The 23467-nt window shown below is 39.9% G+C and overlaps 1 protein-coding gene across 1 annotated transcript; it reads left to right on the top strand.

The window, feature by feature from the left end:
* The first annotated feature begins 151 nt into the window (after positions 1–151).
* On the top strand, positions 152–22720 carry baz1b (bromodomain adjacent to zinc finger domain, 1B). The gene is made up of 21 exons (XM_056766020.1): positions 152–840; positions 2598–2714; positions 3691–3835; positions 4831–5023; positions 5259–5578; positions 5666–5836; positions 6457–7957; positions 10888–11026; positions 11116–11318; positions 12834–12948; positions 13101–13199; positions 13310–13487; positions 13566–13754; positions 14043–14190; positions 14788–14935; positions 15131–15237; positions 15320–15456; positions 15590–15679; positions 15804–15890; positions 16031–16137; positions 16691–22720. The coding sequence occupies exons 1-21, from the start codon at positions 722–724 to the stop codon at positions 17322–17324; spliced, it is 4947 nt and encodes a 1648-aa protein (XP_056621998.1). The 5' UTR covers positions 152–721; the 3' UTR covers positions 17325–22720.
* The last annotated feature ends 747 nt before the right edge of the window (positions 22721–23467 follow it).

The following is a 23467-nucleotide window of genomic DNA, read 5'->3' as shown; positions in this document are numbered from 1 at the left end:
TTTGATTGGAGGCGTGTTCCTTTGACAAAAGGTGGAGTAGAAAAACTGACAGTTGAATAAACCAATCAAATATCTTAAACTGTGTCGTAGTTATTTAATAACCAATAGCTGTAGGCTGTGGGCAGGGCTTATCCATGAGACGCTGCTTGCTACCGGGGTAACGGAGTTTTGAGGTTTTACGGAATGTTGCCGGTGTAGCAGGAACTCCCGCCATTTTTCAATCGCCTACAAAGCTTCTTGTTTGTTTATATAATCGACACGTCACTCAAAACGATATTTATACGGTTTGCACTCGATTGGGACGAGGAAGTTGTATGTCGTTCTGGCCTGGACAATCAATTGCACACGGAGTTGAGTGGTAGAAGAAAGCCCGCCATACCCGCGCTGACGGGCCGCCTCCGCTTCAGTCGCGTTTCGCGCGTTCACCCCGGTACTTCAGGAGCTTCCGTTGCGTTCACTCATAGCACTTTTACAGCCACATCACCATGACCCAATGGAATCCTGCGAACCGAAGTTCACAGAAGACATGTAACTGATCCACAAAGCTACGTTTGTTTGGGTTTTATTTATACTCGCTTCACGAAAAAGTAAAGCGACGCGCGCTAGCCTAGCCCCGATGCTACGCCGCTAAAACGCGGGGATTTTACAGGATATTCAGTTCAAGCTGAGGTCGAAGAAGTAACGTTTCTGACAGACAGACCCAGTGCCGTAGAAACCCGCGATGGCACCGTTGCTAGGACGAAGGCCATTCCCGCTGGTAAAGCCACTGTCGGAGACGCCGGGCCCAGGAGAGGATGTGTACATCATCGAGCACACTAAAGAGGCCTTCAAGAACAAAGAGTATCCTTTATGACTGTCTCTACCGTCCATTTACACGGTTCACATACAGGAACAGTTCCGTTTGTTGGCCTCGATCCGTTATTTGCAGGCGGGTCTTGTTTTCGTTGGTCTTTGTGTATTAATGCCTTTTTATTATTGTTTTCCTCACACGCTGGATCTCATTGTAACGCTTAACGTCGACAATGACGTTCTAGTTATCTAAGTTGGGGTCAAACTCATTAGACGTGACCGAATGTTATTTTGACTAGGGTTTTAAGTGATTAAGTGTTTAAGATTTCTTGTCTCGTACGTTTTAAAGTCAGCTAATGTTAGCACGTTAGCTCAAGAATGCAGTTTGAGCGTGTCGTCTCGCTAAACAGTTTCCCATCAAGCTGCCATGACTCAAGCTTGTGTAAAACACTCGGCTTTACAATTTACGCGTGATGTGGGTTGATAACGCGAGAATGTGTGCGATTCTTCTGAGCACTGCTATCCTAGTGTGTCTATTAACGGAGTTTGTTTCGGGATATTATTAGTTGTAATAATATATATGCCGTATGGTTGTATGTGTGGTTTAACAACGTTTTGGACCGAGGAGAATGCGAAACTTCACGTGCAGCTGCTGCGCGAGGTCATTCTTTTCTCGCTACGCGAGTTTCGTCATGATTGGTAGTACAGTTACAATAGGGCTGAACATTATAACACTCGCTGTCATTTTCTGCTGTCAATGCACTATTAACACAATATCTGAACTACATTATGCTGCTTTTGTATGACGTTTTGATATTCAAACAGGACAAGAAGACATTTGTTCTGAAAAACAAATGAAAATGATGTGCGAATTATTACACTGTCTCGGTAGCACCGATTGATTTTTTTGTAAAGCAGAAATAATCTGATCGTGTTGACAAAACGCTTAGGGTTTGTCAACCATATTGTACTTTCCGGGTTGCCGTAACCGGATTGGGCGCAGGTTCTTGGGGGGCGGGGCTTTAAAGCAAGGTGTTGTAGTTGAAAGGGATGGGCAGATTAAGTGACCGAAAGTCATATTTGATAATTTTAGCAGATTCATTTTACCACAGTTAGATTAAAGAGGGTCTAAAACTTGCAACGATAGTTTGTGTGTGTCTGTCCTGGAGTCTCACCATTAAATTCAGCTCTCAATATCAGTCTGTATCAACAGACGATATAAAACAAAATATATTCTTGGTCCCTAATTATTGTTAACGTGAGTGAGTTTATGGAGTAATGAATTTAAGAAATGTTTTTGACCCAGTTCTTACCAATGTTGCTCTTAAAGGGACAGTTCACACAAAATTTAATTCAATTATTATTTTTATTATATTGAAAACTATGCCTGGAACAAAAAAAGATACTTTGAGAAATGTTTGTTTTAGATCTTCTTTTTATGTTTTGTTGTAGAAAGTAAGTCATACAGGTTTGGAATGACATGAGGCGAGTAAATATAAAATAAATATATTTTTGGGTGAACTATACCTTTAATAGCAGATCTAAATGCAATATGTGTTCATATTGTAACTGCTGCTGGCCCTTTAATTATTGGGCTTTTTTGCCACACACGCATTTGTATAGAGGCTCATTTGTCCTGGACTGGTAGTGGTGTTTTCACTTGAGTTGATCGTCTTTGGCTTTCTGTATGCTGCTTTTGAGCTTTGGTCCTGTTCTTAGTCATTTCAAACTTTGTCCATTCTTGAAATAGCTAAAAGCATTATAGATTCTGTATTGGAGTGTGTTTTGTTCTTAACGGCATTGTTCAGAGAGTATGAGGCTCGGCTGCACAGATACGCTGAGCGGATATGGACGTGCAAGAGCACCGGCAGCAGCCAGCTCACACACAAGGAAGCCTGGGAAGAAGAGCAGGAAGTCACTGAGCTGTAAGTCACCAGAACTAATGAATGAACGTGTGTGTTCATGTGTCAGTCCTCTGTTGTGCTGTTTTAATTTTCTCTTCAATCGTCTGTCAATTAAACATTTGATTAAATGAGTTGATTACATATTTTACTCTGTGATCTCTCACACCCCCCCCCCCCCCCACACACACACACTAGTCACATTCACACAGTTTTATTCTGATTTATGTTCTCCTGATATCTGAGAAATGTGGGTAGATGCATTAAATTTTTTGCTAGTTGGATCTGCTCAACTGATGACTAGATACATTTTATGTGTGGGGAGAAAGGGACAGTTTAGTCATAAGCAGCTTATGTAAGATGCACTGTGGGGAGTAAATGGTATAAACATGTAACAGCAGCTTCTCACTGTTTGTCCTTTGAAGCTGTGCTTCTCGTCTCCCTCTGGTGGCCATGTGGAAAACTGGCAGAATATTACACAATTTAGAGAAACTTTTCCCTAAAATGAATTAGGGAATGTTTCTGTTTTGCTGAACACACGGGAAGAAATTGGGATGAATGTTAGATCTCCCCCACCAATAAATACTATGGGAGTCAATGGGGGGTAATATTTGACAATCTTTCAGATAACTTCCTTTGTGTTCAGCAAAATTAAAATGATGACAGAATTTTCATTTTGGGGCGAAGTACCGCTTTAAAACAACACCATTGCCCTTGATAATGGTTGCTTGAGACTTAAAAACAGAAATGCACTTTATAAAAGATACTTGCAAATGAATGCAGAACTCTTACCAGTTTAAAACTGGGAAATGTACACCTTTCATTGGTACATTTCATGAGTAAAGCTTGTGTTTTATAGTTATTTTGTTCACCCACAATACCACCTTTTATCCTGTAATGATTTTTATGGAAAACAGGTTTAAGCCCTGTATTTATGGCCCCTTTGTCATCAATGTTTACTTGCAGAGTTTGATCATGTTGTATGGTTTTGCTTACACAGGCTTCAGGAGGAGTATCCGGCGTGGTTCGAGAAGCGTGTTTTGGAGATTGTGCACCATAACACAGTACCTCTTGATAAGCTAGTTGATCTGGCCTGGGTGGAGATTCTCACGAAGTATGCAGTGGATGAGGAGTGTGACTTTCTGGTATGAGCTTGGATTTGACTTGACTTCTGATTTCAACAAACTTTACTAAGTGATCTTAATCCAGTAAATGACAAAACGAAGCTATTATTAAATTGCCAGCATTACTGTTGGACACATTTGAGGTTGAATATTGTAATAGCCCCCCCGTGTATTTTTGTTATTGTTTGAATTTTCCTGGATTCCGTTTTTTTCTGTTTAGTTTATGATACAACAGTAATATTTTTGCCCACGTGAAAAAAAATTCAGTATACTTTAGCATTTACTCATTAACTATAGTTAGACATCTGGAGTCCACAGTGTTTTTTAACCATACGGAAAAAATCTGTTTAATTATGGCATAATGGACAAATGTTAATAGTAACTCACATCTCTCTGGTGCATTTTCTGTTTATGTTTATTTTACTAGTACATTTACTTTAATCAAGGAACTAATATATTATAGTTTATTCATGCGTGTTTGTGTGTCATAGTTAAAGTTAGCTGGACTTTTATTTTGAAGGGAGGTCCCAAAGACCTTTTTGAACATGTTTGAAAGTAGCTTTACTGAAATGAAGCTATGAAATGCTCATTAAATAAACTGTCAGAGCAGCTCTGGAGACGTGTTTTCATCCCCATGTTTTCTGATTGAGAAGTTCGAAATTTAATAAATTCCACACAATTCCGTGTTATCCATCAAATTCCATTTTAATGCTTGCATTCTGCGATTCTGTCTGCGTGTTTCAGATCGCTGAAATTTAATGGCCCTAAGAAGTTAAGAGTGAAGTTTTTGAGTTGGGCCAGTAAGCAACCACCCAAGACACTGTGAAAGTCCAAGATACTGAGCCAAGAGAGCCAAGATTCTGAGTTTTAGTTTTCCATTAATTACCCACTCAACCCTGGGTATATTTCATTTTGAGAATAAGAACATGCATTGATTTGTACAAAATACGGTTAGGAATGTTCATTGGTAAGGGTAATGCGGTAGAATTTAGATTTCTTAATTTGTCTTTTTCAAGGTTGGCAAGGATAAAACGTTGCCCGTGAAAGTGGTAAAGATTCATCCTCTGGAGACTCCACAAGAAGAACATGCTGAGAAGAAAATTGAAGGAGCTTGTGATTCTCCATCCAGTGATAAAGAAAACACCAGTCAGGAGAACCTGAAGAAGGACCCACAGTCTACAGAAGAAGAGAACCGGAGAGAAAGTCTCTGTAAGCACCAGCTTTTAAAAAATATGACAATTTTTGCTTACTGGCTTGTGCACAATAATAAAAGTGTCATAAAATTGCATCATTAGTCAAGTGCTTTCTTATTTAAGAGGATTGTAATTTTTTTACGCTCTCAAGAACTTGGGTTTGTCATAATCCATTACTTTTTATGAATTTTAACAAAGCTTTCTCTGTGAGCATCTTTGTTATTGAAATCACTTTATCATTTTGTCTGCAGCTGATAGGGCCCGTCGCTCACCCAGAAAGCTCCCCACCAGTATGAAGGAAGAGAAGAAGAAGTGGGTGATGCCCAAATTTTTGCCCCACAAGTATGACGTCAAACTCCTGAATGAAGATAAAGTAATCAGCGATGTCCCCTCAGACAGCCTGTTTAGAACAGAGCGGCCACCCAATAAAGAAATCATGCGCTATTTCATTAGACACTATGCCCTGAGGTTAGGCTCAGGTGAGAGCGCCCCCTGGGTGGTGGAGGATGAACTTGTGAAAAAATACAACCTGCCAAGCAAATTCAGCGACTTTTTACTAGACCCACACAAGGTGAGTGTGATTGGGTTAAATAGTTTTGTATAAGAACAGTGGCATAAATTACATAAATTGTGCTTTTATGTGTGGTTATTGTTTTAGTTTTTGGCAGAAAATCCTTCATCGAAGAGAAAAAGCGTGTGCTCACCAGAAGGTAAATCAAATAAGAAGCTGAAATCTGGGGAGTCTGGATCCAACGGCGAGGTGGAGAAGAAAAAGACAAAAGACTCCCAAAACATATCGCTCAGTCCAACCCTCTGGGATCATATGCAGGTGTGTTGAAGCATTTGGGATTTTGTAAGATAATAATATATATATAAAAACAAGCATGTCAACCAGTAAATAAGGGAATTTAATAGTTGCACTTTTTTGACCCGATTAAGTCAACAAAAATCGAATAGTTACACCGTTTTCATTAGACGTTTCATTTGCATTGTTATTCCCATCCTAAAATTTTTTTTCTGGGTTTGGAACGCAACTTTTATATCATAATACTGTGTGACTCTTCACAGTTGACTGGTGTTATGCTTTTTAAAGAAAACAGGAACACTTGATAGGTCCGATTAAAGTCCCTATGAACCGGAGGTTGCAATAGTTTTACTTCTGTATTTTGAGGCAATTCTGAGTGAAATTGAATTTCTAATGAGAAAAATTGTGGGTGTGGCTTTCGTCTTTCACTTCTCTTCAATTTGATTGGATGAATAAAAACAGCCATTGCATTTTGAAAGCAAGACTGACAGTTGAATGGGAGAAGTTTTCAGATTTTAACTAAAGATTATGAGGGCACACACATTTTAAAAACCGAATGACCCACATTGATAAACTATTAACAAAAAAACAAGATTTTTCACTCAGACTCTCAGATCTTACATTTACTTCATTCCTTTCCTCAGGTGAAAAAAGTTAATGGATCTCCTTTAAAAATGAAAAACTCAGGGACATCAAAGAAATCTGATGAAAACATTCTCAGCACTCCAAAATCCAGCAAGAAGCAGGGAGACAAAAAACAAACCGACGCCAAAAAAAGCCGCAAGAGTGGAATCACCAAGACCCCCAGCAGCCAGAAATCCTCCAAAAAAGACGAGAGAACCTCGGGAAGCTCCAAGAAACCTAAAATGAAGCAGATGACCCTTTTAGAGCTTGCCAAAAGTCCAACTGCAGCAGCGAGCCCCAAAAAGAGATCCAGAAGTTTAAGTACCGGAACCCCTAAGCTAGGCAAACCCTTGCCACCAATGGCCTTACATCTTCTTAGATTCTACAAAGAAAATAAAGGCAAAGAGGACAAAAAGACCACTCTGTCCTCACTGCTGTCCAAAGCAGCAAAAGCGCTGTCGGCTGAGGATCGCGGACGGCTCCCCGAGGAGTTGAAGGAGATGGTGCAGAAGCGATGGGAGGTCCTCGAGCAGAAACGCAGATGGGCGCTGATGAGCGAAGAGGAGAAACAGGATGTGCTTCGACAGAAGCGGCAGGAAGTGAAGCAGAAACTACGGGAAAAAGCAAAAGAACGACGAGAGAAGGAGATGCAGGTGAAGAGGGAGATGTCACGACGTTATGAAGATCAGGAGATAGAGGGTAAGAACCTGCCTGCTTTCCGCTTGTTCGATATGCCTGAGGGCTTGCCCAACGCACTTTTTGGAGACATAGCGATGGTCGCCGAATTCCTTCACTGCTATTCCGGTCTCCTGATGCCCGACGATCAATATCCCATCACGTCCATCGCTCTAATCGAGGCACTAGCCGGGGAGAAGGCAGGTTTTCTCTACCTGAACCGTGTGTTGGTGATCTTGCTTCAGACTTTACTTCAGGACGAGCTGGCCGAAGGCTACAGCGAACTGGACATGCCACTCTCCGAGATTCCTCTCACCATGCATTCCGTGTCGGAGCTGGTACGCCTTTGTTTGCGCCCCTCAGACTCGCACGGAGAAGAAAGCATCCCAAGTTCGGAGGACTGGCAGCCCGGTAGCGGCTACGATGACGTGGTGAGCAGCGAGTTCCTGGAGAAGTTTGAGACATCAGAGGTATTTGAGCTTACGCCTCAGGAGAAGGTCAGCCTGCTGGTGGCGCTGTGCCATCGCATCCTCATGACCTACTCTGTGGAGGATCATGTGGACGCCACGCATCAACGATCGGCCGAGCTGTGGAAGGAGCGGCTCGCCACGCTCAAAGAGGTCAACGACCGCAAGAAGGCAGAGAAGCAGAAACGCAAAGAGCAGATGGAAGGCGGCGAACAAGGCAAGGCGGAGAAGAAGAAAGAGGCGAGCGTGAAGAAAGAGCCGCCTAAGATTGCAAAAGTGGAACCGGAGACCGAAGACATGATTAGTACGGTGAAGAGCAGACGTCTGATGGCGATTCAAGCCAAGAAAGAGAAAGAAGAACAGGAACGGCAAAACAAAGGTGAGTAAAAATGCTCAAACAGACATGGATGTTTTGGTACTCAAAAAGCGCGTGGTGTCATTTTTTTATTAAATGGAGAACTGAACAGTGTTTTGTAACATAAACAGAAAATCCTGATATGCTTAAAATTGTTTATATACAGAGACTTAAATGGGCCGTTCCGCAATTTAATGGCTAGAAACTATACAAATTGCCGATCTAGTCAGTATCAATATATAAATGCATGAAGTCGCTACTGAATGCATACATTTAAATGAACCAAAACCGCAACATGCAGTGTCATGCCGTTTAATGCGGACAAACGCTGTATGAATGACGTAGATGTGCCATCTAGTGGCTGTTTTTGTAAGTGTCTTGAGGCCACATTATTCTTTTAATTTTGTGTTCTATTATTGTTTAACAAATTATTGCTAATTACAGTCAAATTAAAAGTAGGCCTAATATAAACTACTCAAGGGGTGCCATTTGTTAATCACATTTTATTTGACATTAGCATAAAATATTTGCCTAAAGCTTCAACCTGTTTTATGAAATATAGTTTAGGTGACCGTTAAACTAATAATCATTTGAACTGATATTTCCAAAATTTCCAGTCATAAATGGGTATTTATAATTGTTTGTATTTGTGTTGCTAAGTGAAAAAGATATATATTTTTTGGCAAACAGTTGCCTTTAATGTTACTAATTAAATGTAACATGATTAAATAAAGGAAAAATTAATCTCAAAATTGTGTTATATATTACTCACCCACATGACGTTCCACTTGTTTTAAGACCTCCCCGCTACTTCGGAAAACAAATGAAGATGTTTAAGACGACATCTGAGAGATTTTAAAGCCTCCTCATAGACATCATATGTTGAGTTGTTGTCAAGGTCCATTAAAAAGTACTACAGACATTGTTAAATGGGTCCATATGCTCATAGTGGCTCAAGGAATTTCTTTGAAGCGACGATAATGGTTTGGTTTGTTTTTCGCACATAAAGCGAAGTAACAATTTTAATTGATATACAGTGGTCTGAAAAAGTATTTTCCCCTTCCCCATTTTTTTTGTTGCATATTTGTCATGCTTAAATGATTCAGATCATCAAACAAATTTTTATATTACTCAGAGAAAACCAGAGTAAATACAAAATGCAATTTTTAAATGATGGTTTAATTTATTATGGGAAAAAACAATCCAAACATTTCTGACCCTATGTGAAAAATTGAATTTGACCCTTGGGAAATCATGAATTAACTGTGATGAATTGAATAACTGAGTTAAATTTCTCTAGCCACACTAAAGCCTAATTACTGCCAGACCTGTTGAATCAAGAAATCACTTAAGTGGAACCTGTCTGACAAACTGAAGAAATCTAAAAGATCTAAAGTAGCAACACATCATGCAGCTATCTAAAGAAATTCAAGAACAGAGAAGACACAAAGTGATTGAAATGTATCAGTCTAGAAGGGGTTACAAAGCCATTTCTAAGGCTTTGGGACTCCGGCGAACCGCACTGAGAGCCATTATCCACAAATGGCGAAAGCATGGAACAGTGGTAAATCGTCCCAGGAGTTGCCGGCCTACCAAAATTACTCCAAGAGCACAACGACGACTCGTCCACAATGTCATAAAAGATCCCAGAACAACATCTAAACAACTGCAGGCCTCTCTTGCTTCAGTTAAGGTCAGTGTTCATGATTCTACAATAAGAAAGAGACTGTGCAAAAATGGCATCCGTGGGATAGTTCCAAGGCGAAAACCAATGCTGACCAAAAAAGAACACACAGGCTTGTCTCACATTTGCTAAAAAACATCTTGATGATCCCCAAAACTTGTGGGCAAATATTCTGTGGACTGATGAGACAAAGGTTTAACTTTTTGGAAGGTGTCCGTCCTGTAACATCTGCCGTAAAACTAACACGGTATTCATAAAAGAACATCATACCAACAGTCAAACATGGTTGAGGTAGTGTGATGGTCTGGGGCTGCTTTGCAGCTTCAGGACCTCGACGACTATCCATAATTGATGGAATTATGAATTCTTCGCTCTACCAGAAAATCCTAAAAGAGAATGTCCAGCCATTGCATTTTGACCTCAAGCTTAAAAGCACTTTGGTTATCCAGCAGGACAATGATCCAAAACACACCCGCAAATCCACCTCTGAATGGCTAAAAAAATTTAATAAAGGTCTATTTGACTAGCCTAGTCAAAGTGCAGACATAAATCTGTGGCATAAAAAGGCTGTTCATGCTCGAAGACCCTCCTATGTGGCTGAATTAAAACCATTCTGCAAGAACTTTTCACAGCGATGTGAAAAACTCATTGCAAGCTATCGCAAATGCTTGATTGCAGTTGTTGCCGCAGCCATAGGTGGCACAACTAGTTATTAGGTTTAGGGGGCAATTACATTTCACATAGGGTCAGAAATGTTTGTATTGTTTTTTCCCTTAATAAATAAAACCATTATTTAAAAACTTAAATTTGTATTTACTCTGGTTTTCTTTGTGTAATATGAAGATTTGTTTGATCATCTGGATCATTTAAGCATAACAAATATGGAAAAAAAAAAAATCAGGAAGGGGACAAATACTTTTTCACACCACTGTATTCTCCTCTGTCTTGTCAGTCTGTGGAGCGCGTTCACGAGAGCACTTCTACGCGTTCAATTCAATTGAGACGCTAGGAGCGGAGGGACCAATTTAAGAATGTCTTAAGTACTTTTGTGGACCTTGACAACAACTGTAACCATGTGTGTAAAATATTCAAAAATTACAATTTTGATTTTGGGATTAATTTTTCCTTTTAAAGATTTTTGGTGAGGGTGTTTGCAGTCTTCCTCCTTTCATGTCCTTGGCTGATCACATGCATGATAAGAAGAGACAATTAATATAAAAGTGGAGAGGAGGATTTTCAAATTTGGTAAATTAGTGTGTATCTGCTGCAGAGCGTATGGAGAAAGAGGCTGAGGAGGAGCGGATCAGGAGGCAGAAAGCTGCTGCAGAGAAAGCGCTCCAGGATGGGGTCACCAAAGCCAAACTGGTCATGAGGAGAACGCCACTGGGCACAGACCGCAACCACAACCGGTAAATAACGCTCTGTCAGTCTACATTTCCTTCAAAACAGGCAGATGACTGGAAGTAAAAGCAGTATTATTGTGTGGTGTGTTCTGCAGATACTGGCTGTTCTCTGATGTGGTTCCTGGGCTGTACATCGAGAAGGGCTGGGTACATGATAGTATAGACTACTCCTTCACCCTACCTCCTGACGAGAACCCGGTGCCGTCTGAAGAAGAGGAAGAGGTAAAGAAAGATGGGAAAGAGGTGCAGAAAGATAAGGAAGAAGTGAAGAAAGAAGAGCAAGAAGAGGAAACTGAAGGTATTTATCAGTGGTACTTATGAGAAGAGTTAATTGAGAGATAAATTAATTGTATAAACTTTTACATATTCTTAAAAGGAGATTTTTTTTTTTTCCTAGTTTTACACAAATGTAATATAATTCATATGGGTCCACATAACGTGTCTGTGAAGTTTCAGCTCAAAAAACACCACAGATCTTTTAATATACTGCGATACATGCCCATTTTTGGTGTGTGTCTCTTTAAGTGCAAGGGAGCTGCTAGTCTCCGCCCCCTTTGTAGAAGAAAACAGCCAGGGCTGTGAGCCTGTGCTTCCAGCGACAAAACAATAAAGTATGGTCACTTAAAGTGTACGAGAAACAAGGTCTCATCTTCGAACATCAAACACATTGTTATCGATAAGCACACCGTTTTCCCCCGGGGCCATTTGCGAAGCCCCTGCGGTGCCTGTTGGTCCAGTCACAACCGCATTCGGGAGAGAAAACCGCGTTGTGTGTTTACAAACCATACACACAGTTTTCTGGAGTGAAGATACCAGAGACAATCGCATCGCTGTTTCTCTAAATCAAATTAAGGTTACACAGGACAATCCCATCGCATGTTTACAAGCCACAGACATTGCTTTCTATTAGTGAACGGACAAACGTGTCACAGTGACATATTATCTACTTTTAAGTAGACAGGTCCCTGGGGTCTTACTTAAAAAATACCTGTACTTACAATGTCTTTATTTGCTGAAACAAGAAATTCATCTGGGCCAGTGTTAGTGTCTAAGGGATAGTTAACCCAAAAATAACTATTCTGTTATCATTTATTTACCTGTGGTTTAAAACCGGTGTATGACTCTTTGTTCTGTGGAATACAAAAGAAGATATTTTGAGAAATGTCTTGGTGGCTTAATGTTCATACAATGGAAGTCAACGGGGTTCAGTGTTGTTTGGTAAACGACATTCTTCAAACTTTCTTCTGCAGAACTCATGGCAATGAGTAAATGATGCAAGAATTATATAAGTGGTCTAGATCAAAAAGTGTTAATTTATTAAATGCCACAATTGTAGATACTGGTAGTTGTTTAAGTGATTTAGATGTAAACTTAAGTGTAAATGTTGCTTTCATTGTTTTGAAATCATGATGATGATTTAAATGCATTATTTGGCATAAGCTGTTGACATTAGCTACATATGAAGTAAAATTTACTTATTTTTTTACTATGTTTAATATAAATGGCCTTCTCTTTAGTAGTAGACTTGAGATCAGAGTATCTTAATCTACTATGTGCTTTAAAGATATAGTTCACCCAAAAATTACAATTTGGCTATTACTTATCCCCAATCTGTTAATATTTGGAAAAATGTTAGCAACTGAGATTTCTCAGGCACCACTGACTACCATAGTAGAATTTTTTTTTTTTTAAATATATTTTGAAGAATTTATAAAATATATAAATATATTTTGAAGAATTTATAAAAACAAACAATTTTACACATACAGCTTTTGTAATATATTTAACAGCACTGTTTCTTTTATTTTGTCAGATGGAGAGAAAGAGGATGAGGGCAGCATAGCTTCAAATGAAAACGGTCACCAAGGGGCGCCAGTGCCTGAGACCTGCATTGAGACCACTGTGCCCAAACAAGGACAAAACCTTTGGTACACTTACTTTTTTCTTTTAAGTATCTTCAACTGGTAAATCCTCATAAGATATGTCTTTGCCTTGTTTTGGGGTTAAAATATTTCCGAGGTGTCATCATATTTTAGCACGGATCAGTGTTGGGTGGTAACACAGATGCTTGATTTCCCAGGTTTGTGTGTGATTCAACAAAAGATCTAGATGAACTAATAGAGTGTCTTCACGCTCAGGGAGTGAGAGAAAGTGAACTCAAACTCAGGCTACAGGCCCAGTAAGTACACACATACACACACTTAAAAAGCAGATGAAAAAACAGACTGTGTGCTCTTGATTTTAGAAAAAAAGAGGAAGAATTTAGCAAACTGTATTTTACTGTTGTAGCTACCAGGACATCTTACACTCCATCCATCTCACGAAAAAGGGAAATCCCGGTCTGAAGACCTGCGACGGACACCAGGAGCTGCTCAAATTCCTGCGCAGTGACATCATCGAGGTGGCCTCCCGTCTACAGAAAGGAGGTCTGGGCTACATGGACGACATGTCTGCGTTTGAAGGGCGGGTGAGTGAGTTTACACTGTCTTTACCCCTTTACATTATCATCTCCACACAACCCACCTGAACTTGTGTCCATTGACAGGTGCGCGAGCTGGAGAAACTGCAGGACTTTGGCGAGTGTCTGAACACCCTGCAGGAGAGCGTCATCAAAAAGTTTCTGCAGGGCTTTATGGCACCCAAACAGAAAAAGAAAAAGAAGGTCGGGGGAGAGGAGAGCTCGACTGCGGTGGAGGAGGTTGATGATCAAAAGAGGTTGGCTGAGGAGGCCAGGGTGAGTGAGTGTTTGTGTGTGACTGTGTTTCTTAAGATGATTTAAGCAAAGTTAGAGCTAAATTAAGATTTAAAGAAATCTGACCACCTAATATTTATCTACATAATAATCTGAAAAAACACTCGACTGGCCATTTATTGCAACACAAAATACGCTGGGTTCACAATAATACAGTTTTGAAATTAAATGATGAAACTGAAATAAAAAAATGTATTTGTAAAACAATCATTTTATAACTTTATGTTCTACATGCAGCCTGTAATACACTGTTGTACAATTCATTCTCAGGTTGCGACAGCTGTGGAGAAATGGAAATCTGCCGTGCTTGAAGCTCAGACATTCTCCCGCATGCATGCGTTGCTCGGCATGCTGGACGCCTGCATCAAGTGGGACATGTCTGCAGAAAACGCCCGCTGTAAAGTGTGCCGCAGGAAAGGTCAGACATTGGAGGGTCAACATCATTATGCTGGTCTCTGAAGTTACAACACTACTGTTTAGTCTTAAAGGAATAGTTTCCCTTCAAATTTTAAATTCTTTCATCATTTACTCACCCTCTGGTCATTTCAAACCTTTAAAACTTTTTTCTGCAGAACACAAAAGATATATAAAAATGTCGGGTCACAGAAAACTGTTGATCCCCATTGATGTGCATTTTTTTTTGTTAATTCAATTGAAGTCAAAGGGGACCAACGTTTTTTTGTTACCAGCATCTTTTAAAACATCATCATCTGTGTTCTTTAGAAGAAAAAGTTATACAGGTTTTAAATGCCAACGGTGGGTGAGAAAATGATGTCAGCATTTTCATTATAAATGTGAACTATTCCTTATAAATGAACCCATCATGAAGTTGCTATAAGTGCATATAAAGGCTCAGACAGTCAATGAAACCCAGTATTTATTCTGTGTGTTTAACTTGGGGACTATATCACGTCTGGCCTTTAATAGCACTGTCTCTGTGTAACATGATCCACACACTGAAGGAAGTTCACGGTTACAGACTGATTTAATGTGTAACTCATCTGTTTCTCTGCAGGAGAGGATGATAAGCTCATTCTGTGTGATGAATGTAATAAAGCTTTCCACCTGTTTTGCCTCCGCCCCGTGCTCCATCGCATACCGGCGGGTGAGTGGCTGTGCCCGGCCTGCCAACCCACCACCGCCCGACGCAGCTCCAGGGGCAGGTAACACAACATAACCAAAACACAGGGTTCTTCCTTTTCCTAAATAATTTAAATTGCTTCATAGATGTTTGATTAAATGGCTCAAACCATAAATTTACTCAACATGGAGGTGTGGTTTACTGAAAGTGGCACTGTCTTATCTTTTGTTGAAATACGAACACAGCTTCCTCATTCATTCATTCTTTGTGTGTGTAGAAACTACAAAGAGGACAGCGAGGAGGACAACGACAAGGAGGAAGAGGAAGAATCCGAGGAAGAGGAGGAATCAGAAGAGGAGGAATACAGAGACACGGGCCACAGCTGTAAGGAAGCCCTCTGCTGGTGTATTATTCATCCTTTGTGTGGCCTTGATTTCTGATTCTGACTGTATTATTCTGGTTGCAGTGAGGCCTAGGAAAAAGGCGAAGCAGTCTGTGAAGCCCAAAGTGCAGAGTAGAGCACCACAGAAAAAGAGTACACCTCCTAGTGCCAAACCTGCCACCAGATCCACACCTAGATCACGAGCAGACACGGATGAGCTGGTGAGTCCAGTAACTTTAGGAAACACCCTTCTTGGATCAACTAAATCGAGCCATGGAATTGAGTTTTAGCTGGTTGCAGTGCTCAAACTGAATTTGTTTTTTGTTGCTTAAACCAAATATCTTGGTCCTTCAGAGTAAACCACAGCAGAAAAATGGTTCGCCACTTAGCACCAAACCTGCAACCAGATCGGCACCTAAACCACGAGGGGACAAAGATGAGTCGGTGAGTAGGAAGTTAAAATGCCTTTCTAGAAAAACTAACTAAATGAACTAAATAGCACAAAAAAACAACCATTTGGAACATTTGACCAATAACAGATGTGTAATCAAATGGCTTGGTCCTCTAGAGTAAACCACCTCAGAAGAATTCGCCCTCCAAACCAGTGTCTAAATCACGTCCAGCGCCGGTTAACACCGCTGACATCGATGAGCTGGTGAGGGATATTCTTAGTCAAGTGTTGTTTAATTATTTTGAAAAATTTGTGTCACCAAGTGTTTTAGAGTTGTGAGTATACATCATTGTCAAACACAAGGCAGAGTTCATTGTGGCTAATTAATTGTTAATGACATGTAGGTCCGACAGAGCTCCAGGACTGGGGCTACGAAACAATCAATTGAGCTGGAGAAATGTGAGGAGATCCTTCTGAAGCTCACAAAATTCCGACACAGCTGGCCCTTCAGGTACACCCATACAAAAATATTGTATTCATAATTTCCCATTTAGGAAGTAGGTAATAGTTAAATGGATTATTTGCTCACACTCATCTCAATCCAATTCTGTATTTTCATTTGACCGTGAAACCAAAAAGTTATGTCTTTCAATCCACTGAGAATTTTTTTTAAGTGTATATTATGTTAAGGGCACATATTTGACATCATAGCACTTGGTTGAGTTTGGAGAGATTGTAATTTTCACTAAACAATTGTAATGTGCTGCCTGTCCTGCAGATGGCGAAGTTTCTTGAGGGGTCCACTGAAGCGTGATTATCCATGTTCATTTTAATTTAGTTTTTCATAGAATGTCAATATTGATTCAACCAATGATGTGATTTTTGGAGTGGGGCTAACTCTTTGTACACCAAATGGTAGATGCTGGGAGCATTTTGGTAAACAAGTTTAAAAAAAACAATTGTCATTTCTGCACCTCTAGCATCATTAAATGAAACTGTTGAAATGAAATCATCAATCAAAGCTAATCTTCTGCAATTCCTTCTCTACTCACGTTCCTGTGCAGGGATCCGGTGTCTGCTGAGGAGGCTGAAGATTATCAAGACATCATCAGGTGCCCGATGGACCTCACCACCATGCAGAACAAGTTCAAATCCTCTCAGTACCGCGGCGTCTCTGACTTCTTGGAGGACATAAAGCTCATCTTCTCCAATGCAGAGGAGTACAACCAGCCCAGCAGCAACGTCCTCACCCTGATGTCACGCACTGAGGAAGCTTTAATGGAGCTTTTGCAGAAGAGCCTCCCAGGGGTCAGCTACCTACGTCGTCGAACTCGCAAACGCCTGGTCACTCGATCCGAGGAGGAGGAGGACGACGAAGAAGAAGAGAAGATACAGAACGGAAAGCATACAAGAAGCAGACAGAAGGACGATAAAGACTACTCCGGACGAAGGAAAACCAGGAACAGCAACGGCAAAGGAAATGAAACGGAAAGCGAGGAAGACGACGAGGAGGTTGTTCAGAGAAAAAGCAAGCGGACAGTCCGGAAGGATTATCGGGAGCAGGACAGCGACAATGAGAGGGACACCAGGAGAACCGGTGTGAGGCGGACGTCTCGAGGCGTAACGTACGAGAAGGACGCCAGCAGCGACGAGGACTCAGTCAACCAGCGACATTCCAAGAGGCTAAAACGTTCATGAAGACCCAGGGTGCTCTTTTGTGTTATTTGTATTTTTTATCATATCTCCTCCCGCCCTGCATATGGGATAGAGCCCCCGATGTAGATTATTTCTGTTTATTTGACTGTTCGAAGGTTTTTTGTTAATATTTAGGAGAAAACGGATTTATATTTGTAAGTTGATTAAAAACGGTGACACTTGAGATCTGCTTTGAAATTGAGCTGTCATCTCTTTGAGCTCTTAAGACTTTTTTTATTTAAAGTTTGACTTAGAAAACACAAAAAATTTAAAACCACGAATGAATTGGGTTGTAATGCCACCTAGCTGCTGTGTAAAACTTTGATGGATTGTTTAGCTCCAGAAGTTTCAAAACAACATAAATGTTCTAGAGCTCTTGAAAAATACAACAGTGATTTTGGAGGGCAAGATTGATAAACTCAATGTCAGTGAATCTGACTTTATATGTTATTCGAATCTGTGCGTTGTTTAATTGGCACTAAAAACCCCCATGGTGGTATGATGTTAAACTAAAAGTTTATTTGTTGGAATGTGCCACTTGTTTTTTTTTGTGACTTAATTTTGATTTCATTTAGGTAGTGGCACATTGCAAAATTATGGCCCTGTTTTTGAATAAAAAAGTCTTGAAAAAGCTGGAGTATTAGAGATACTTTATTAGCCTGTTGGGACCTTGATGGATTTTCTTTATAAGCGGGTGATCCTATTACTAACCAATAGGTGGCACTCTACAGCAGACCTATTCTAAAGATGTGTTGCTCTCACGATTAAAGTTCCCTTTGTAGTTAAACTGACGTTTGAATGTTAAATCCCCACTAAAGACATTTGCAGTGGTGAACCGAATAAAACAAAATTCACCATCACTAAAAACTAATAGATGAACATGTGCTTAATCATAAAGACACGCTTCTATCCCAGTATATGATGTGATGTCCACATGTGAGTTTATTTTCATTGATCAAACATGCCATTTCTGTCCTTCCAATTTACCGGATGATGATGATGATAGTACACGTAGGTTTTTTGGTCCGTAGACACAGAAGCAGCCTCATGGTATAACGCATGACTGTGTTGGTCCTCAACAGATTTAAACGATTTAAGGTTTCAGCTTGAATCTCCTCATTCTAAATTTGTCTAACTAAAATAGAGGAAATGTCATTTATCATAAACATTCTTTGTGTATTGGTTCGTAGTGTGCATCAGTTTTCATAGCACAATTTTTGGGTAAACATTTTCATAAACTCTTGACAGCATCTTCATATGACGGGTAGTTTTACATTTCTTTCGGTTAGAAAACTACTGGTCAGAATGTTTGTGGAATGTCTCCCTGTGATGCTGTGAATTCAGGGGTTGAATGGCGGAGTCTCACAGGTGTAAATGCTTTCTTTCAGGTTGGCTAGTGATGGGCAAATACAGGTTTTTTTGTGTGTGTATTTATAGCTCTTGGACCTGGCAGGGAAACTCTAAACTTTAAGGACATCTCTCCCATTTTTTTACCTGCAGAAATCCCGAGGTTTGTTTCCGGAAGTGTTTTCTTATAAAGATCCCTTTATTGTCACTGCCAGTTGTAAAATCTCCTGTTGTATAAAGCGAGGGTGGGGTCTGGGAACTTTGGGGACAGATTTTTTTCTTTATGTAATTTCTTTTTAATAAAACGTTGTACACTGTTAAACATTCGTCATGGGCTTTACTTTCGTGGTTTCCAACCTGCATGGTTTCTTTTACCTGACCCATAGAAAATATTGATACTTACCAAAGGTGTGTGTTAAGCATAAGGTGGCTCCAAAAAATACAATACTGATAATGACTTTCAAGGTACTTAAAGGAACAGTTCATCCAAAGATTTAAATTCTGTCATTTCCTCGCCTTCAAGTTGTTCCAAATCTGTATAAATTCTTTTAAAAATACGTAGAAAGATATTTGGAAGAATGCTTGTAACCAAATAATTATTGGACCCCATTGACTACCATAGTAGGAAAAAATCTTTAAAATTTGCTCTGTGGAACACAACACAAGATGTTTGGAAGAATGTACTTCTGGGGCACTATTGACTGCCATTGTATTTTTTTTACCAAATATCTTTCTGTTCATCAGAACAAAGACATTTATACAGGTTTTGGAAAAACACAAGAGTGAGTAATGATGAGAGAATTTTTACTTTTCGTGGAACTGTCCTTTTAAGTTTGCATGGTACTGCCAATGTAGTGTGGTCTGTCGCCTACGAGATCTCATATAGGTTAGGATGCTGCCAATGTAGGTAGTGGTCCACTTACTTGAAAAAAGTCTTAAATTTATGAACAGTAAGGTCTGACGTGCCCAAGGCGCAGCTGTCATAATCCAAAGAGGTTTTTTGTCCTTTATCCCATGAAAGCCGTTTGTCTTAACCTCAGCCCCCTCAGCACCTCCTGTCCACGCGTAATGGGGCTCTAATCATGAAAGAGCGAGAGAGGTACTCCTTTCATTCTTTAATTACACACACTGTTGTTTTTGTTGGACGTCTCGGGTGGCAGAAGGTAATTGGCCTTCCTCACGTCGCCGCTCAGCCAGCCTGGCTCCAGACTTTCCACTGAGGACAGAGACTGGCCTTAAACCTGGGATAGAATATTCTCAGTGTTTGGAAGAGAAGAAAACGTGAAGACAGATGCGCCAATGTAGATAGTAGAAAGTGCATGTATAAATTGTGGTTACGCACAGGAGGGAACAACGTGAGGCACTGAGATGGAAAGGCGGAGAGCCGGTTGGGGTCAGGTATTGAAGAAAGGGAACGTTCAGAGGAAAACAGCGACACAGTGTGTACTGATGCCCAAACCTGCCAATATTCCTGATTGAATTAAATGTTGACATTGCCAGGTGAGGTCCTGTTTTATTCTGGGAAGAGAACCTCGTTGAAACCACTTTAATGTCATTGTAGGTGCACCAGTGTCTCAGCGTATTTCTTGAAATATCTTGTTTGAAAGGTCTTTGCCTCTGGGCGAAACTTCCAATGTTTTAAGGCTAAATTGTATCTGACCATGACTACTGAGTCTGACCTGCTTTTTCATGTTTAACCCTTCAAGGTCCAGTGTGTAATACAGAAATGCAATGTAACATACATTACTTTATGTAAGGTCTTAATACACCTCTTAACACAATGAAGTGTTTTGTTTTTATTACCTTATAAATAGTTAATTCTATCTACATACACAGCGAGTCCTCGAATTTGGCATAAGAAGTGAATTTGACATAAGAAGTAAGGCAAATCCTTCGCCAAAGAAGTGAAATGTGACAACATCTTAGTCCTGTGCCAGCCACCGTAGTGCTTCGAAATCGAGAGGTGGAGAGAGCCATTGATTGCAATTTGCAACCTCATAACTAGATGGCGATAAATTCACATACCTGTACTTTAAAATTACTACAAAATGTCTGATTTAAAATCATTACAAATTGACAACTGTCCCGAAATGTTCATCTGAATAATGTCCACCTTTTTTTAAATTGGAAGACAGTACACAGAATTGTGAGACAGTATTGGGTAAATTGTGATGAAAGCCACATGCATTCTAAATATAGCTAAATATAACAAAGTGAGCTTGTGTCTGTTGTAGTTGTTTGAACTGGGTTTGGTTGAGAAGCATATTATTATCCAGATCATGTTTTAATGGAGACAGAACTCAGTATTGTGTGTGTGTCTGCCTCCCAGTTGAGAGGAATTAAAGATGAAGACATCAAAGTGCGCGACATTAGAAACGAATCTCTACCCACACACACAAAGCAGCACAATCGTGGCATTAAAGAAACAGGGCAGAAGCAGCTGTCTAGTAGGAAAAGGGAGGATTTCTGTGCACATCTAACCCCGTGTAACAGAGACCTTCCAGTTCCAGCGTGTGGGTGGGTGAGAATGAGTGATTTTTGTGTTCTCATAAAGGTATTTGTTTGCCTAGGCAAATTTTTGTTTCGGTGAATAGTGGGCTTGTGCTTCTCGTGAGTGTGAATTAGTGTGTGTTAAGGAACAGTAAGGGACCTGCTGGATCATAAAAGAGTCTGAATGGTTGAGGGGCATGTAATTCATTACAGATGTGAAGGTAATCTTACCCAGACAGGTCTGATGGCTGCTGCCGCTCCAGCACTATCAGACCCGACCTGCACACCGCTGCACCACGGCCAGACTGAGACAAAGCAGCTCTGTAGAGCCAACTTTAAAACAGCACCTCACTTCACCACCACAAGTTTCAAAATGAATTTAATGATGTGCAAATTGACATATTTTTTGAAGAATGCAAAAAATGTGTCTCATGTAAAGATCACTTAAGATCAGGTCTGGTGGACGTACAGGACCTCTTTGTTAGTTGGCTACTCATTTAAGATAAAGTGAACAACTGGTTGATCATTCTGACTCACTTCTATGTGATTTTTCAAAAATGATTTTATTCTAAGGACCAATATTATAAATATATAATCGTGTAGTTTAATATTACTGTATTAAAGATTATTAAGGTTCTAAAATGCTGATTGCTGAATACAGAGTTCCAACTGTAAAATTATGTTGTAATGAAAATCACCTGTTTGTTTTGAAAAAAATGTACACTGTGAAAAAGGTCTCTCTTTTTATTAAATTGAACATTTCCGATATTTTTTTAAGTTTGGTGTAAAATGAGATGAAAATCATGTTTTACTTTACTTTACATTTTTTCTAAAGGGTTCCAGAGAAAGGATCTTGGATGTTAAAGTCTCTTTGTTTTCGCAAAATTTGAAAAAGTAAAAAAGTTATTTTGACTTTGAAAAGAAAGGTTGAAAGAAACCTTTGAGTAAAGAACCGTCTTTGGTTACCCAAAGAACCATTTAATGGCATTGCTGTGACAAACCATATATACAACTTATAAGGTGCCATAAAGGTAATTTATGGAACCATTCAGCCCAAAATTGTTCTTTACCACTAAAGTAAAGAACCAGAGAACCAGTAACCTTAGAACCTTAGAATGTTTCTGTTGGACAAAAGTTGCATTTTAATAGAATGGTTTCATTAGGCGATAAAAATGTAGGAAAGACATGATCATTTCTCTCCTTCTTATTTGTGGATGTTTGCTCGGTGGCTTTTGGTCGGGGTCACTGAGTGCAGCTGTGACACGTCAGAGGGGATCTGGCCCTCCTGGCTGAGCCTGGTTCTCCCGAGGTTTTTTTCTCTCCATTAATCAATCATTGGAGTTTGTAAAATCCTCGCCACAGCAGGGCAGTGTTGGCTTGCTCACAGAGAAACTGCATTTTATTTTGATATTATTTATTAGAATGATCTTGCTTGTTCTATAAACACCATGCACTGTGCTGTGTTTTACCTTTCTGTGATTTTCTTATTTGCTCCTGTAAAGCTGCTTTGGAACAATGCACATTGTGAAAAGCACTATATAAATAAACTTAAATTGAATTAATTTGTTCATTTCGAAACATTTTTATTGGCTCTCACAAAAAACCTTTTAAATCAGAGTTTCTTAATAGAATACTTTCCTTGTCTTTTATAGTTTGCAACTTTATTCCTTAAAAATTGATTTTTATATATAGCATATGGTGTGTGGATGTGATATTCTTTGCTGCCCCATATAAATACTGTGGCATATTAACATCAGCCATAGTATCATCATTTGATATCATCTCTATTTAATACCACTCCACACCACTTAAATTGCACTTTTTTATGTTTTTCTAGCCTAACCTAACAGGAATCATATCTGTAACACAATCGACAACTATGAATCCACACAAAACACTTGAAATGCCCACAGCCATGTTAAACAGCCTGTGTGAGTCTCTCTGGGAAACAAAGCCACTATGTTTCTTTGCCTGAAAGAGCTGATTTAAGCCCTCGACGGGCCTCGTTCCATCCGCAAACACCAGTCTTCACCGTTCCGACCGCACCGGTACGCACCACTCAGTCATACAGAAGCCCTCTCACATAAGAGTGCATGGGAAAAACTCTGTTTCATCCTCAAGAGCATACAATACGGAGAGACGTGCTGATGGATGGCCTTCCAAATGGGATCTGTAACATTTACACAGCCTCAGGAAGTGTAAAGAGTATGTGCGGTTCGTCCGCTGTATCACATATACTCACAGTTATTGAATATTTATGATGTGTGTGTAATGAATCACATTAATACTGAGACGTACTGATTCCGAGT

This window comes from Triplophysa dalaica, chromosome 14, assembly GCF_015846415.1.
Source record: "Triplophysa dalaica isolate WHDGS20190420 chromosome 14, ASM1584641v1, whole genome shotgun sequence".
In the NCBI taxonomy this organism is placed as follows: Eukaryota; Metazoa; Chordata; class Actinopteri; order Cypriniformes; family Nemacheilidae; genus Triplophysa; species Triplophysa dalaica.
The sequence above is the reverse complement of the archived record's forward strand: the minus strand, read 5'-3'. Positions and strand labels throughout refer to the sequence as shown.

Bases quoted from the DNA above. Each gene is read 5' to 3' on its own strand.
- baz1b (XM_056766020.1), top strand. From the start codon at position 722: ATGGCACCGTTGCTAGGACGAAGGCCATTCCCGCTGGTAAAGCCACTG. The intron at 2,715-3,690 runs GTAAGTCACCAG...TTGCTTACACAG, and splicing joins GAGCAGGAAGTCACTGAGCT to GCTTCAGGAGGAGTATCCGG. The intron at 11,027-11,115 runs GTAAATAACGCT...TGTGTTCTGCAG, and splicing joins ACAGACCGCAACCACAACCG to ATACTGGCTGTTCTCTGATG.